The sequence below is a fragment of the Micromesistius poutassou genome (assembly GCF_964030765.1).
Source record: "Micromesistius poutassou genome assembly, chromosome: 12".
NCBI lineage: Eukaryota > Metazoa > Chordata > Actinopteri > Gadiformes > Gadidae > Micromesistius > Micromesistius poutassou.
Genome location: NC_140282.1, coordinates 13,746,579 through 13,763,483, shown reverse-complemented (window position 1 = coordinate 13,763,483; position 16,905 = coordinate 13,746,579). Strand labels below are relative to the sequence as shown.

The 16,905-nt window shown below is 43.8% G+C and overlaps 1 protein-coding gene across 1 annotated transcript in view; it reads left to right on the top strand.

Annotated features, from left to right (window-relative positions):
• Window positions 1-16,374: 16,374 nt before the first annotated feature.
• LOC311356188 (ras-specific guanine nucleotide-releasing factor 1-like) overlaps window positions 16,375-16,905 on the top strand; it is a gene marked incomplete at both ends in the record, with an annotated part of 27,262 nt that continues 26,731 nt past the window's right edge. The window contains one exon of the mRNA XM_084475944.1: window positions 16,375-16,650. Coding sequence (XP_084332070.1) covers window positions 16,375-16,650 — 276 coding nt within the window. The remainder of the gene's footprint in view (window positions 16,651-16,905) is intronic.

Here is a 16,905-nt window from a genome sequence, read left to right as displayed (position 1 = left end):
ATATTCAGGCAGAGTAGACCATATATTCTAAATGCTCTAAGTCTTAAAGTGCAATTTTGAGTACAAATAACTTATTCTTGAAACCCATTGTACATATTATAACGTGATGAAACTTTGGAAAAAAAACAAAAAAAAACAACTGCCATCTCAATTTAGTTAATTAGTTAAAGCTATGGGTAAGGCAGTTTGGAGAAAACAGAGTAAGCTAATTCAGTATTCAACTGGAAAAATCAGACCCCTCGCCTCAGGCCTTTCTCCAAAGCTACTCCCCAATACAGCTTCAGCATTAGATCTGCCTATCCTTGTGGAAGACTCCTGTCAGGCGCAATGAGTGCAAGGATAGAGTGCAGGCAGGTAAACAGCCATCCAACCATTTAATTGGGTCCAAAATAAATTATTGGATGAAGTCTTGGACAAAGCCCACAGATACCATTTTTTTTTTTGTTGTAATTGATTGATGTAGGGATGAAAAGAGAATTGCATATAATATGACAACAGTGCTTCAATGACATGAAATTTAAAGTAAAATAAAAAAAATAAAAACATAAAGACATAAAGATAAAGATAATATTTAATAACTAAAACAAAATAATTGCTTTAACATGTATTGTGCAGAAATATCTGGTTCATTATTTTGGCAAAAGAGCAATTATAATGTAATAAAAAAAATGTATACAGTGCTGTTGCATGGTTGAGGGCTGAAATAGACCTTATCACAACCAGTTACCCAGAAGTCATGGAAGTCTGGAACAGTTGAAACAATGCAAAAACAAGGTAGGATTGTTGTCCTACATAGGCAGAAATCATTCTAAGAATAGTGTATGTCTGTTGTGTTCTCATCCCATTTTGGATTCGAAGATTGCTCTTTTTTTTGTTTGAGAAATATGAGAAGCATTATTTTGGATAAAACAAGCAACCATTATGGGTAGAAAAATGCTAAGCTGCATGACTGGAGGGTAACATGCGGCTTTTAGTCCACACAAAAATGTTACTTTTTGCGTTCACCATTACACATAACTGCAAGAAAACTATTTGTTTGATATTCTTATACGCTGTCCCAACAGGATATTAAAGAGTCATCTCTCGCGCTGTATATTGAAAACATTCTTCACCATGACATTTTTGTCTTTCAACGGGGTGATGATAAAGTATAAACTAAATAAGTAAACATGTTTAAATGATAATGAGACACAAACCTCTGCAGCAGAAGAGAATCACTTGTCTCACCTTGCCTTCATCATTTTTGATAACACTGTATGTTATCAAAAAATGTTAACACCCACACTGTATGACGTGACATTGGAAGGCCTGAATGCATCAAACTCTAGTAAATCTCCATTTCGAACAGGGTTCAAAGGGTTCAGGGTATGCAAAAAAAAACACAGTTTATAGTGTTGCTAGGTCAACATTGCATCTTGCACCCCACAACAGAGAAACAATATATTATATAGATATTATATATCTTGACTTGAACTCCTGTGAGTCGCCTCAAAATAAGTGAACTGGTGAATAACTATTTGTTATACACTTGCAATACTTGTCAAATTCTCAACAACAAATCCACAACATATATGTTGAATAACAGAAAACGAGTCATATTACAAACCATTTACCACACAGAAGTGATGTAATCAATATGGTATAGTACACTGTGTACTGTAGTCTCAGATTCCCCATTTGCAAGCGGTGTAGATAGTCGCCAAATGTACCTAGCAACTTTACCGCAGTTAAAGGAAAGTACAAATTTGCCGTAAAAGTTAACTTAAACATTGACTCCATCGCATGTGCAGTTAGTGTCAGACACATGCCCTTATCAGTTCTCCGTCCAACGGATACAGAATCGATAGCTGGGCTGGAAAAGTGATAAGGAGATGTGAGCGACCATAGGGCGACAACCAAAATGCAAACACACGTTACTACCACGAGACACAAGAACATTGTATTGTGATCAGATACAATAATAATAATCAAATCTAATACAGTCAAATAAACACACATAAGAATCCTCAGAAATCTTTGGGACAAATCTATAGCCAAAGCTATACATTTGCCAAATCTTGCTGGATACTCCGACACATGCCCTCCGGCAATCCCCGGTAGGTTGTTGGTTTCCATCCTCACTATCTTGTCTTCATGCAGAGGTGAGGCCGCCATGGAAGGGACAAAAAAGATGTTTCGGGGGCCTCTTCAGCTTTGGCCGGGCTTCAGCCAGGCACCGGTTTGGATCCGAATGGCCAACAGTCAGGTGGCTCCTGCCAGCAGGGTAGCACTTCCCTCTCAGACTGCCAGCACACGTTTGAGACACACCCCGTCAGATGAGTTTTATTTGGCCGCAGCCCCGCCTGGCTCCTCCGCCATTCGTCGTCTGCCATTGGCTAAATCTCTGTCGGCTCCCATACCTGCCCCCTAGGGCCTGTGGGACGCCAGCCAAATTCTTCTTCCAGATGTCAGTCACGAAGAGATCAGCCAGTAGGATGAGAGGCCATTCTTGGCGGCCTCGTCCCACACAGGTGTGGCAGAAGAGAACATTCCAATACAAGCATAGCTGGGAGCTGCATTCTGCCAGTATTTATCTGCTCTGTGAACCAGGCCTCGGCTGACCACTCACTCACCCCTGCTCTCCTTCAGGGACCTTCAACCACAAAGAGAAAGAAATGCACTTCTTCTGTTTGTCTCAGTTTCGCTCAACTTAGACCTTTTCGCTACCGTATTTCACCACTTTCTCTCTCTTCAATAAATTGCACTAGGGATGATTTACATAGTAGTGTGTCATTCCATCTTTCACTGGACGAGTTTACCCTTACTGACCAACACAGAGATCGGCATGCCACGAATGATTTAGGAGTACTTTAATTGAATTAACCCCCACAACCATCATTTGATTGCTCTGCTTTTCTGTGCTCGGAGGTAGGGTCTGCAGCACCTTGTGCTCAACCAGAGACAGACTTCCTCAGCAAAATTCAAATATCCCAGTCGGCTAGAGGCCTGTGAGTGTACAGGTGCAGGCATGGCATGCAACCCCCCCAGCGAAGAACATCAGATCAACATCAGGAAGGCTCAGTGGGAATGCGTGTAAAGTATTGTACTGTGTAGTCTGTTGCTCTGGTATGCACCATGCCCTCTCTCCCTCGCTCTTTCTATCACTTTCTTTATCCCTATCTCACTCTTTCTATCTATCTTCTTCTATTTATTTATACCTCTCTCACTCTTTCTATCTAACTTTCTTTCTTTATTTTCGCTCTCTTTATATATCTCTATTTATATATTCCTCCCATTCTCTGTCTCTCACTCCTTTCCTGCCGTCTGTCTGTCTCCAGTCCCCATTTTTTTCCCCTGTTTCTTCTGGATGCTCTTCAATGTCCAACAGTGTCTAAAACTCTTTAGGTTATGTGCACTCCAATCTCCCCTTTGATAGTCCCCTTCTTGTATTTAACTTTTTGAATTTCTACTCTCCTTTCTTCATTTTCCTCCCTCGTTTTAACCTTTCACTAGACCTTTTTCTTGTCTCATAACCCCCCCCCCTTGCTCTCCCACTCCCTTCAGTCTGCTAGAGAGTGGAGGGCAGGAAGGCTGTGTGAGGTGCCCAAGGCTGGGAAGGGAATGCAGGTTTGCAGCATTCAGAGGGCCCTGTGCAGAGCCCAGCGGCCCATGCTCCCTTCAGCTCTCTGGGGGAGCGAGTCTCGGCATGTGGAATGCTCGCTCACCGCCTTCGTGAGCGGTGACTAGGCAGCTCGCGGCTGCCGATCGCCCCACCGTGGCTATACCCCTCCTTCAAGATCAGTTCCTCTCATTGGTGCTTTTGAGGAGGCGGAGTAGTAGTAAAGATACGTCAGGACTGGAGGGATATATATCTTATAAAACAGTACAGGATAATTATAAATCAGGCTGACAGGTTTGGCAGATCTGGGCAGGTAAAGGAGGCAAAGGTGTTATACACACAGACACACACAAATACATATAATCACACACAAAGACACACACACACACACACACACATAAGCACACGAGAAAAAACACACAAACACCCACACACACCCACAAATACACACACACATTAACCACACACATACACACAAACAAAAAATAAATACACAAACCCACAAATTCACACACACACACACACACACACACACACACACACACAAATTGACACACAGACACACAAGCACGTATGTACCAGCTGAAGAACTGGCCTGACAAAGTACCAGGTATATAGCATAACTAGCCTAGATGCGCTAGATAAATTTCGCTCACGTTGTGTCTCCTTGTTGTAGTCCCTTTTTCATTCCCGCTCTGCTTAAAGAAGAGAGATTTACAATCCCTCTCTTCTGGCATTTCTGACTCTAATTATCCTATACACAACACATCCTAAATACAGACAAAAATAAACTGATTCAATTTGGTAACAAGAGTATGAAGGTTCATATTAATTACCCTGGCAGATTTCCAACATGATTGTATGCATGTAAAACACTTTTGTTGCTATACTTGTATATGACTTACTCCTGCCCATCTTTTTGAAAGTAGTCAGAAACAGTGATTAAGTATCAGTTAACTGAGTGATAAGTTATAAGTTGTTTCATTAGAAGATTGGAATAAAATAATAGTAGAATTACGACTGCTGTTGTGAAGTGTGTGGCATCCCCTAAACAGATACCAATCTATTGTTTCTATATTGTGGCACTAAAAGCAGTTGCTTTGCCTATTTGAAGATTCATTTATGTACTCAAATGATTCTTGCACATTTTGGGTTAGGCCTACATCTTAATTGTTGAAGATATGACAAAAGATATAACAGATATAGTTGCTTTGGACAAAAGCGTCAGCTAATTAAATTGAATAAACAGAAACCAGAGAAATTAGCAGAATATTTCTTCTGGTCATTTAGGGTAGATTATCTAAAGTGGAATGCACACACAAAATGAATGAGACTTGAAATACAAGAAAGGTAAGGAGTTGGGTTAGGGTTAGTAGGGGTTAGTATTATTCTGATTAATATATGCGTGAACTGACTGTGAGCCTAACTAATTTAAATGAAAGCTAACGTCAATGTGTTTGGATTAAACTTCTGATAAATGATCACTCGGGTCACTAAACGGCACTACACAGCACTCAACGATGTAGGTAGGAAATCTTTTTTTTTTTCTCCATGTTTAAATAATTGAATTAGTGTAATAGATCAGTGATCAAGAACGAACGAAGTGGGTTTGACTTGTTGTTCTGTCTACGAAATGTGTGGCCCTTGCATCAAGAAGCAGAAGAAAGCTACTTGATAGGGTAGATTAGCTGACAACGTCGATTAGTTCCGCCTGGATGTTTCTTCCGTGCTTCACCTGAACTCAAATCCCACGCTGGCTCGCTGGTGGTTGCTATTATTGTTGTTGTTGTTGTTGGTGGTGGTGGTTGTTGTGCGTATAGCGAGGGAGTCGACGGAGGACGCCCGGGTTCGAGGCGTGGAGGAGGACGTACAAATGGCCGCTGCTAGTGGCGTCTGAACCCCCCCAGGCAGTGTTCTTTCGCCGGGGATGAAGACGCCGTCGATGGAGCGCACCGGCGGGAGCGAGGCTGCTGACTCAGCTCGGCTGTCTGTCTGACTTAGCACCTGCTGCGCTGCCCCCCGTCGGACCAGTCGCACATAGCGCGCTGTGCGTTAAAATATGCAGCCTGTACACCCGCAGACGCACGCACATTCACACATTTAAATTAAAAATTTCTCACATCAATCCACAAGAATCCACAAGCATCCAAAAGATTATGCAGGACATAAACACTAGTGAATCAAAACAAACTGAGTGGCTTGTCAATCCAAGTAATGCAATACAAAAAAATGCTTGCGCACACACTCAAACACACACGCGCACACACACACACACACACACACACACACACACACACACACACACACACACACAAGCACTAATAATAGATAATAATCGATATATTCTCATCAGTATCATTTATTAAGAGCTTAACCCTTAACATGATTTGGGTTCCAAAGCATCTATAATGAGTAGCAGGCCTACTGCGTGCTCTTCTCCAACCGGTTGCCAGACATTGCTCTGACACCCGGCCGCTTTCCGCCCGGGCGGGCGTCGTGTGGCTAATGCTTTGTGATGTCTTGGCATCCCACGGGGAGAGGAAGGGCACGGCTATCCCAGCAGCCTTTTGTTGTGTGATTACGTCCGCTGTGTTCCCCTCAACGTCAGTGTGAAAGTCTGCCACTGAACCAACAGGCCAGGGCTCCTCTTTGTCCTCTTCCGGGGCTCCTGGCTTCCACCGGGCCCGGGGCGGATCCAGGGGCCCGCCAGAAGATCTGCTAAAACATCTTTCCCTCGCTGGGATTAAAAACTCACACATTCCCTGTGTAGCTATGCATTTGTGAGTGTGTGTGTGTGTGTGTGTGTGTGTGTGTGTGAGTGTGTGTGTGTGTGTGTGTGTGTGTGTGTGTGCATGTGTGTGTGTATGCATGTGAGAGAAAGAGAGAGATTGTGTGTCTATGTGCGTGTGAGAGAATGAGATAGTGTGTGGGTAGGCCTATATGCATTTTCTCTATATACTATATATTTATAGTGCATTTTTTTTTATAACATTTGAGCAATGAGCGTTATCCATGTTAGATCGTTTTTTAAAGAGGATTTTTTTGGAACAAACTCTTTTAAATACTAATTTGGTTTTGCATTCAACATTATGAGTTGTGTTGTCTCATTACACTGGCTGAAGTGACTGTTTTGTGTTATTGACAAACAACACAATTCAATGACACAATGCCTGCTTTTCAAGCACTGTTTCAAACAAAACTCCTCTATGAGTGGTTTATCATTTGTGTGGTCTACCTTCCATGCAGTTTCATTCTGTTCATTCAATTTTAGACCTTAAAGTACTGAAGCCAAATTGAATAACTCATATCTAGCTTCCACTTTTACCATATCTGTTGATTTATTGTGATGCATGATGCATCGCGCTGGATGTTGCCTATGAATGTTTTAATTGTTTGAATGATACTATGTCAAGGTTTATTCAAAGTTAAACCAATGGTGTGGGCTTCGATGATGGGGGGAAGCAGGAAATAAGCTTAACTGGAGGGGGTTCTTCCAACTAAAACAAGGTATTGTTTTTGTTTTCACAAGCTGCTTTGTGTCTGTTTAATGACCTTGAGTGTTGATTTAGGAACATTTGGTTTAGGAAGTCCATCCTTGTTCTGGCTCATAGAGGAGCAGTGAATCTACCATGCAGCGGGGCTCAGCACTAACAACATGAAGGTGATTAAAATCTATTCTAAAACTGATAGAAAGGCCAGAAAATCTGAGTTAAAAGGAGACTTTCTTTTTGCCACACACAAAAAGACAGAGCTGCAAAGATAGCTAAGCATAGTGAAAGGCCAGATTTTTAAAGTTTTCTCAAAAAATCCCAATAGATATGCACCTAAAGAAATAAAATGCCTTGATCTGACACTGGAACAACCTCGCTGAATCTGTGCTCTGAGTTGTATTTATTTGTATTCTTGTCTCAGTGATGACTGGCCAGAATGTTTACCTCACCATGTTACGTGTTTCAATCATCTGGCTACAAATTCCATTGGCCTTTAATCCACTATGGCCTTTTGGGAAATAAAGTCCAACATGCATCAGAAATGTTAATTGCTCATGCTAAATTTAGCCATTCTAACATCATGGCTGCCTGGGTCATTACCCACAGCCTCTACGTCAGAGGCTCAGTTCTGAAAGACCACTCAGAGGCAATGGGAATAAAGGAACATGATACGTATGATCATACCAGAAAAAAGATATACTCATTATTAAGTATTCTCTATTTTTGGAAAATAGGAGTAAACTCAAACAGTATTTGATTGTGTGTGTGTGTGTGTGTGTGTGTGTGTGTGTGTGTGTGTGTGTGTGTGTGTGTGTGTGTGTGTGTGTGTGTGTGTGTGTGTGTGTGTGTGTGCACTCGGATCGCACCAATGTATAGATTGATGTGTTTATCTAAAGTATTTTAAAATGAATACAGACACATTTAGTAGCAGATATAGGGTTTAGGGCCTCTTGCTCAGAGATGCCTACAGGTCTGCAAACATTTAGGAATCAACCCCAAAACCTCTGTAGTGTTATTCGAGTACCTTAGCCTAAATATTTTTTCCACCAATAAACACTTCTGCTGTGGCAGAGTGATCCCAAACAAATGTGTTTCTGCATTAATTGTGGGTGTGTTTGATTTGCATTCTGCTAAAGGTGCAATGATGTCATAAGATTGAAGAGCCAATTTCAAAGATTAATTCTTCCCATATGATCCTCAGAACTTCTTTAGACCCTCCAACAATCACCTTGTTGTTGCACTGAACAGCCCTCAGTTGCCATGGACCCGAATCATGCAAAGTTTCAATTAAATTTGAATAATGTGTCCATGACAACAATCTCAAGCTTCCTGTGTTTGTTGGTATAACGCTAGGTCCTGTGTTTTGGTCTGTCTGTGTGTGTGTGTGTGTGTGTGTGTGTGTGTGTGTGTGTGTGTGTGTGTGTGTGTGTGTGTGTGTGTGTGTGTGTGTGTGTGTGTGTGTGTGTGTGCCCACGTGTGCATGCATGTGTATGATATGAGATATTGTGTGCATGCATGTGAGTGTAGGCCTATTTGTCAACTAATAATAATATTAATAATTGATAGGATTTATATAGCGCTTTTTTGGAGGTCACTCAAAGACACTTTACATCATAGAGAATACATCTAGAAAAGAAGATACACTAGTGACTATATCGATGATATGAATGTATACTAGGGTGCAAGTGAAGCTTGAGTTAATACTTCATATGAATGTTGATACAAATGCAATGTTTGTTGATGCCAATATGGGCCGTAGTATTTTATGTGTTATAAGCTTATACGTTATAAGCATGCTCCATAGATTCTGGGGTCAGGGCTACTGCTGGTGGTGTTATGTTTTGGCAAACACCCCTGGTCTCTAGGGAGGGTGAAATGTGATCACGGAGGGCTGCCAGCACACGTCATGCACAGCCGGGTGAGTAGCTAAACGCAGCGGCGGCACTGTAATACACCGGAAAGAGTGTCACCGCCCGCATCTGGCCACTAGAGGGCGCGGTTTACATTCATTCGTATTGCACAGGTAAGCGCCCTACTAAGCATTGAGTAGGGCTACTATTATAAACGTTATGTTTGCCGAACTTTATATTTATCTAACATGAACCACTGTCTATGTCTTCAGTCAACACAGTTTGTGAAATTTGTGGTATAGGATCGCTTTAGTTAACTATAATTTTAATGAAACTATATAATAAATATGTTTAGGCAATAATAGCCATATTTGACTAGAAGTTAGCTTAACCTTTATTCCATATTAATTTGGAGGTCAACAAGTGTAGGCCTAGTAGTCTTTTAAACCAGTGGCATATGGACAAGGCGGTCACAAAACAACCCTAGCGTAAGCCATAGCAACCGTATCTCCGGGGCCGGACTGCGCCATGCCTTGCTAAGTTCATAGTGTGTGTACTGCAGGCAATTCTCACCCGCAGTTTTCAAACTCTTCACGGAAGACTGCAAAAGGGTCTATTAGTCCTATTTTTGTCTGTCTTCCAGGCAGAGACACAAATAGACGGTCTAAATAAGGAGGCCTCCATCTGAGAGAGGAAATAAGGCAACTTAATCTTTCTAGCCTCTCAAAACCAAACAACCTCTTCAAGAGGAGAAGCACAACAAAATGGAGGTCAAATGTAATTGGAACACACACACGTCTGTATACTGCCGTGTGTGTGTGTGTGTGTGTGTGTTATAATCAGTAATGGACGTCAGGATGAAAAATGTACTAGGGCACAGGTCCTCCCTCACTCTCTCCAACTGTAAAAGTGTGTAGGTGATTGTTGCTCTATATTTACTGTAACACAACAGCATGAACCACTATATTTCTTTGTTTGAGTATGACGGAAATGTCCTTGGATCTGTGTGTGTATTTGTGTGTGTGTGTGTGTGCCATGTGGGCATTTGTGTACATGGTGAATGTCTTGCTCATTTAATGTGCTCTGCTTTACACCCTTTCTAGTAGTTTAATGCAGTGAAAGATTTCAGTAAGTTTGTATTGACAAAGATTTATGGATAAAAAAATATGTTTTTAAAAATAACGTGGCGAGCAGCACGGGAAATGACCAGACGGGTGCCCAAGTTAAAGGAGTTGGCCAACTCTCGTGGTCCATACTCTGCACGACCCTGAGAGCTGCCTTGATGTAAACACACCACTCACATGAAACACACGTCATATCGTGTACAACTAGGACGGTGGCGGGGCCGTCGACCCGCCCAGGAGCCATTGCGGCACTTGGCAAAAAATGGCCGTGATTTCCACATGATAAAATAATAAATGAACACGAAGACACCAGACTGACTTATATCTAACAAAACTGAACTATGAAATCATATTTTTCATTTGCGTAAGTGATAGTGACCGTTGTTGCTTGTTTTGTGATTTGATTGGTTGATTCGTATCATATGGTGTGTGGTATTATTTGTTGCGTCAAAATGTATTAGCACCTGCTCTAAACAATCTAGCCCACCCGTTGCGCCGCAATCATAATTATTTGGCGCCGCAACTGTACGTGTGTGTAAACTAATACAAGAGTAAACACCACTGCCAATGGTTTTCAATGTTAAATAGAAGGCCTTGAATGTATTTGGACCAAGCAAAAGGTTTACAGCTTTTTAACATCATATCTCCATCGTCTCCATAGTCTCTTTTGCCATGGCACACATCTCTCCTCTCATAAGAATCTACAGGGCCCGTTGCTTTGACATCAAAAGACACCTACCGCTCATCAATTCACCATCCTTCCATCAAGAAAAATCCCAAATCCTATACATGATAAGCACCTCCTCTTTGATTCTCACCCCCTTCTTCATTATAATAACCAACAGTCGTTCTCCTGAGTCACATCCACACTCTCTCTCTCTCTCTCTTTGACCTTCGCCAACACCTGAAGGTCAAATCTGCTGCTCTCTCTCTCTCTCACACAAACACGTGCACGTGCACAGACACACACACACACACACACACACACGCAAACACACGCACACACACGCAGAAACACACACACATGACCGTGCGTCTCTTCTTCTCTGGGTGTTTATGATGCCTTTACCTGTCATTAATATGCCTAAGCTCCAGCTGATATGCTAATTCCATGTGTATGTCATTAGCATATAGCGAGGCCCACCATTTGTCGCTCTTGTGCATTTGGCTTGAGGAGAACGACACCTGTTAGGCAGCAAGACAGATGCTGCTCTGGCAGGGTCAGGGTAGGGGTGTAAGGGTGTGAGCATGGCCGAGAGAGAGAGAGAGAGAGAGAGAGAGAGAGTGTGTGTGTGTGTGTGTGTGTGTGTGTGTGTGTGTGTGTGTGTGTATTGTGTTTGTGTGTAGGTCTATGTGTAGGGGGTGAGTGTGAATATTGGTGTGTGTGTTTGTGTGGGTGTGTGTATGTGTTTGTAGGTGTTTGTGTGTGTGTGTGTGTGTGTATTGGGCTGAGATGGAATTAGGTTGCCTGTGTTCAGATAGTGTGAGACACCGTGTGTGCAACTCAAAGTCATACTCATTTTTGAGATGAAAGTGTTGACATTGTGGAAGGCAAGGTTTGGATGTATTTATACTGTTTATTTTCAATTTGACTGGAGAAGTCACCAAAGCTTATAATCAGGTATAATAAAGCTATGGATGCTGTGTAGGTTTTTCCATTTTTAGTTTCCTGGTCCAGAGATATTGGGCAAATGCCGTATATATGCAATTATGTGTCACAAGGTTTTTTCTTGCAATATTTACATTAGAAAAATGTATCCATTTAGTTTTTCTTATCAACAACACACAACTCTGTCCAATCAGCAGTTTTTTTAACTTCTCAGAGACATCAGACGACGGCCATCTCTGCAGTTTAGGCTTGGAAATAAATAACTGAGTCATCGTTTATAGCCTCATTCTCTCCCTCCCTCCCTACCTCCCTCTCTGTCCTGTCTGGGACTGGGCCAGAAGAGCTGGGTTGGAGGGCCAAGCTGCAGCCAGGTGGTGCCTACACTCTCTCTGCAGCATCGCTCATGGAGCCATACATAGGCTAAAGATAGATGGATGGTCTGAAAGCCACAGGCCCTGGTATTTTGGTTTCATTTGGTTTGAAAACATTCAGATGAAATGTGTCTAGAGTTTTTTGTTGTCAGGAGAATCGATTTCAAACATTCAAAGCCATAACATGTGAACAAGTAGGTTGGTATTTTTGACTTTTTTATGGATTTGATTTGGCTAGCATTATACTTTGGATCTTCATAATATTTGCCTATTTTTCTATAAGCATATAGTCTGTGAGCGATGGATGTCTTCTACTATGACACCATGATGACTCAGTTGATTCACCAAGCATACCTTTATGTTTTTTATTTCAAAAGGAAGTTCATGCATGATATGCTACTTGGCCAAAATAAATCATTGTGATTTCATTTTTTATAGATTTCTTTATTGTGATGTCAATAAAATGGACATCACAATCCATGTAATGATATTCCTTCTCCTCTGGTCTCAACTAGCATTAAATCACATAGAATAAAATACAATACAGTAGTAGAATGCAAGCCAATACAATGTGGTAAAATAAAATTGTGGAGTATGTGTGGATGATGGGTGGTCAAAGTAGCCTCACCTGGCCCGAATCAGAGGGATCCGACTCTGGTGCCGGGTTGAGGCTGCACACCTGTACATTGTGCACCATCCTGTGTCCTTGACTTGGAGGAACCCAGTAAAAGTTACCTAGGTGGGGTGTGGCAGCCACCTAGGTGGCATGTAGCATGGACATTGTTACAAAATTACAATTATATAGAATTGCATTGTATTTATTCTTTACTGTATTGAATACAATTCAATACAATATTGTAACAAACAACAAGTCAATGACAGCCTTCCTGTGTGTCCTCATCATAACGTCAGTGCGCCTTTGATTTCAGCGGGTCAACATGACCGTGTGCCTTCTGACGTTCATCTCTCCCCAGACCCCTGTAGAATGATAAGGCCCTTAATGGGATTCAAGTCGCACGCTTGTGCGTGTGTGTGTGTGTGTGTGTGTGTGTGTGTGTGTGTGTGTGTGTGTGTGTGTGTGTGCGTGCATGTGCGTGTGCATGTGCGTGTGTGCGTGTGTGTGTGTGTGTGTTCGTGTGCACGTGCGCATGTATGTGTGTGTGTTTGTGTGGAGAGGATCCTCAGTTGAACGTATGATGTGGTCGTACTGGTCCAGCCACTGGTCCTACTACCAATCTGGACAAAACCAGCGCTGTTCTGCTCCTCCTGTTATCACTCATCTGTTAAGGGAAGCCTTTGGGGGTGGCTGGTAAAATGCATTGGTTAAATATTAATGTTGCTATAGTCTATGTCTAATAAGAGTACCCTCACGTTGTGAGTTTGAGATTAGCCACGACTACGATGATGGCTCAGAATGTCACTGTCTTGTCACAGAAAACACACCAGCTATAAGTGAGGAAACGACAGACCCCAGAAGGACTCTGCCAGGATAAAACTCAATGCTAAGAAAAGAGGATTCAATCATTTATATTAGCATGTACAGTAAGACAAACAGTTCAGTTACACCTGGAGGAGGTCCCCCTCGCCACGTGTCCACAAGAAGGCCCACTTTACTTCAAGTTTCAAATTCCATTTGATAGTTTAAGCACAGAATCCCTCCCCCTGCAATAAGAAGCCAAGGGCCGTCGCAGCGGTACGTGGTTATGCTCTGTAAAACCCTGATCACCTTGACACCCCCCCCCCACCTCCCCCCGTCTCTCAGCAACCTGTGGAGCATTCTCGACAAAGACAAAGGGATGCGTTTGAATCCTTTTTCTCCTTTTCATCTATTCGCTTAAAATGTCACCCACCCCGTCCCCTGTCCCCTCTCCAGCCCACCTCTAATAAAACACAGTTGAAAAAAAAATAAAACATCATCTTTCCGATCAGCTCATTAGCACTACTGTCGGAGGCCCTGTTTATGGGATGGAAGGACCATGGCAACGGTCGCTAGGACAATGGCTGCATCATGGGTTTACAACGAGGGGTTTTAGAACAAGGGGCTGAAGCCCAGAGAGGTTCACCCTGGTCGTCTGCCCCCCCCCCCCCCCCCCCCCCCCCCCCTCTCCACCCACTCCTTCATCCACATGCATCACAGAGAATACAAAAGATGATCTCCCACACTCGCTTTCAACATGAAAACAATCTGATTTTAGAAGAATAGGAGAAATCTATCAATTTAGCATCTCTGTGTTTGCACCTCTTTCTCCCCTCCTGGCATCTATTTGGCCCCCATGTGTCTTTATAATGATAACACACACACACACACACACACACACACACACACACACACACACACATACAAAGCCCTGCGGTGCACACAGACACACACACACACACACACACACACACACACACACACACACACACACACACACACACACACGGACAAAGGCCTGCGGTGCAAACACACACACACACGCGCGCGCGCTCCGTCGACAGGCGACCTGGGCTGGCTGTGATAGGGCTGTGGGCCCTGGGCCCGGTGATAAAGCAGCCCATTGTGTGTCTGTGTGGCTCCTCTCCACTATGCTAATGCAGGGTGTATGAAGGGCCCGGGCCTAACAAGTGTCGCTCTCTCATCCCCCCCCCCTTAGATATGATAATGCCCTGGGAGCGCGCCGAGAGCCGCCTGGTACCCACCGGCTGCTGGCTGACACAGAGGAGCTGCTAAAGACAAACATTATAGACCTGATTAACCCGGCGGCCATGTCCGTGAGTTGGACGTACAATCTTTGGGAAAATCTTTCAGTTTATCCGTGATATATACCCACGATGTATGTCTGTCTTTTTGTCCGTTCAAACGCAAACATCATAATCAGATCGTAGACTCCCAGAAGGAGTCGATTGTACGCCACAACCATCCCACTGACCTGTACTTTATTGTCCAGTGTTTGGTGACAACATGGCCTGAATGGCAACCAGGACCCCTCTTTAGTTCCTCCAGCCTGTTGATCAGAAAGATAGTTGGTGAATATGTGAGCGATGATTAAGGAAGTGTGGAACTCATGGTAGGTCTTCAGCCTGCTTCTGACTAATGGACTTGAGGACTTGAGTCCTGATTGCTATTCCCCAGACTTAGACTCCAGCACCGACTACATTCGGACTTGGTCGTTAGACGACTCGTACTCATAGGCCTTATCGATACAAGTGGTTTTGGTGTTCATGTTGGCATGAGAAATACACCATTATACTCTCCCAACTCATGACTCAGATTCAGACTTCAGCACTGACGCCTCAAACCGGATTGGGACTTGAGATGTTGTGACTGGACTGCAACACTGGCTTCTTTCGACCTGGTGAACCATGGTCTTGTGTTGGAGGTGTGGATGTGCTGGTTTAGTGCTGGTCCCCCTGCTTTTCTGTAGGTTTTGTAGTCACTGCAGCATTCTATTCTATTCCACTAAAGCTCAAATTGTATATGTCAGGAGATTTTTCCAACATTGTTGATAAATGCTTTCAGAGTGCCCTCCATTTAAGATGTTAGCCATATTTAAAACTATATCTAATATGTATATATATACATTTATTTGTATGTAAAGCAGATTCAAATCCACTCTGAGAGACTATTTGGAGAGCATCTTGTTTTACCTTCACCACCAAATTAATAATCAATAAACCATCATGTCTCGGTCCACACTCGGTCTGTTCTCTGCGGCTCCTGGTCGTCCGGAGGCTCTGTCCAAGGTGCTGGAATCTGCGCCTTCAGGGGCGCGTCACATGACTGCGCCTCTTCTCCCCGTGCGTGTGTGTGTGTGTGTGTGTGTGTGTGTGTGTGTGTGTGTGCGTGCGTGTGTGTGCGTGCGTGTGTGTGTGTGTGTGTGTGTGTGTGTGTGTGTGTGTGTGTGTGTGTGCGTACGCGTGCGCGCGCGTTTGTGTACGCGTGCGCGCGCGCGTACACTCGGCTACCCATCATGAGCAACTCGCCTCACGAGAGAGGCGCTTTAAGACGCGGACGGCATCGCCGCCGTGTCTTCGGGGAGTCTCGGGTGTGGAGTGTGGAATCAGCGCCGCTCAACGTGAACACTTGACGTTCAGCAGCTTTAGAAGCAGCACTGTGGAACTTACGCAGGTTTGTTTCTCTCCGCTCTTTGTTTTTTTCTTCCCTCCAACGGTTTTAAGGGAAAGTAGAAAACATTCTGACATTGGCGCACGGGAGTAGCCTATAGTTTTGCTGCGTAAAATATAAGTGGGTCGTTTTTGGCGGAACACAGGAGCGGAGGAAAACGAGGAGCATGCACGGCCGCGCCGGCGGCTCCCCGGAGCTCCTGTAGCGGAGTCGGACCGCCGACATGCAGAAGGGGATGAGACTCAACGACGGACATGTCACCTACTTGGCGCTTTTGGCCAAGAAGGACGGAACGAGGCGAGGTGGCCTGAGCAAGAAGAGCTCGGACAACACCAAATGGCACGCCAAGTGGTTCGCCCTGCTGCAGAACATGCTGTTTTACTTCGAAAACGACTCGAGCTCCAGGCCCGCCGGACTCTACCTGTTGGAGGGCTGTGCGTGCGACAGGGCGCCGTCGCCGAAACCCTCCCTCTCCGCCAAGGAGTGCTTGGAGAAGCAGGTACGGACCAAACACACACACACACACACACACACACACACACACACACACACACACACACACACACACACACACACACACACACACACACACACACACACACACACACACAGGACCCTGCAGGCTCGGGCACCTGGGGCGAAATAATGCGTCTTTCCCAAGCGCACTCATTGGTAACAGGGCGATAGCACGCACGCTGCAAAACTTGATGCTGTTTTCATATGGAATGGAAACATTAAGTCTGGTGCGTATTTT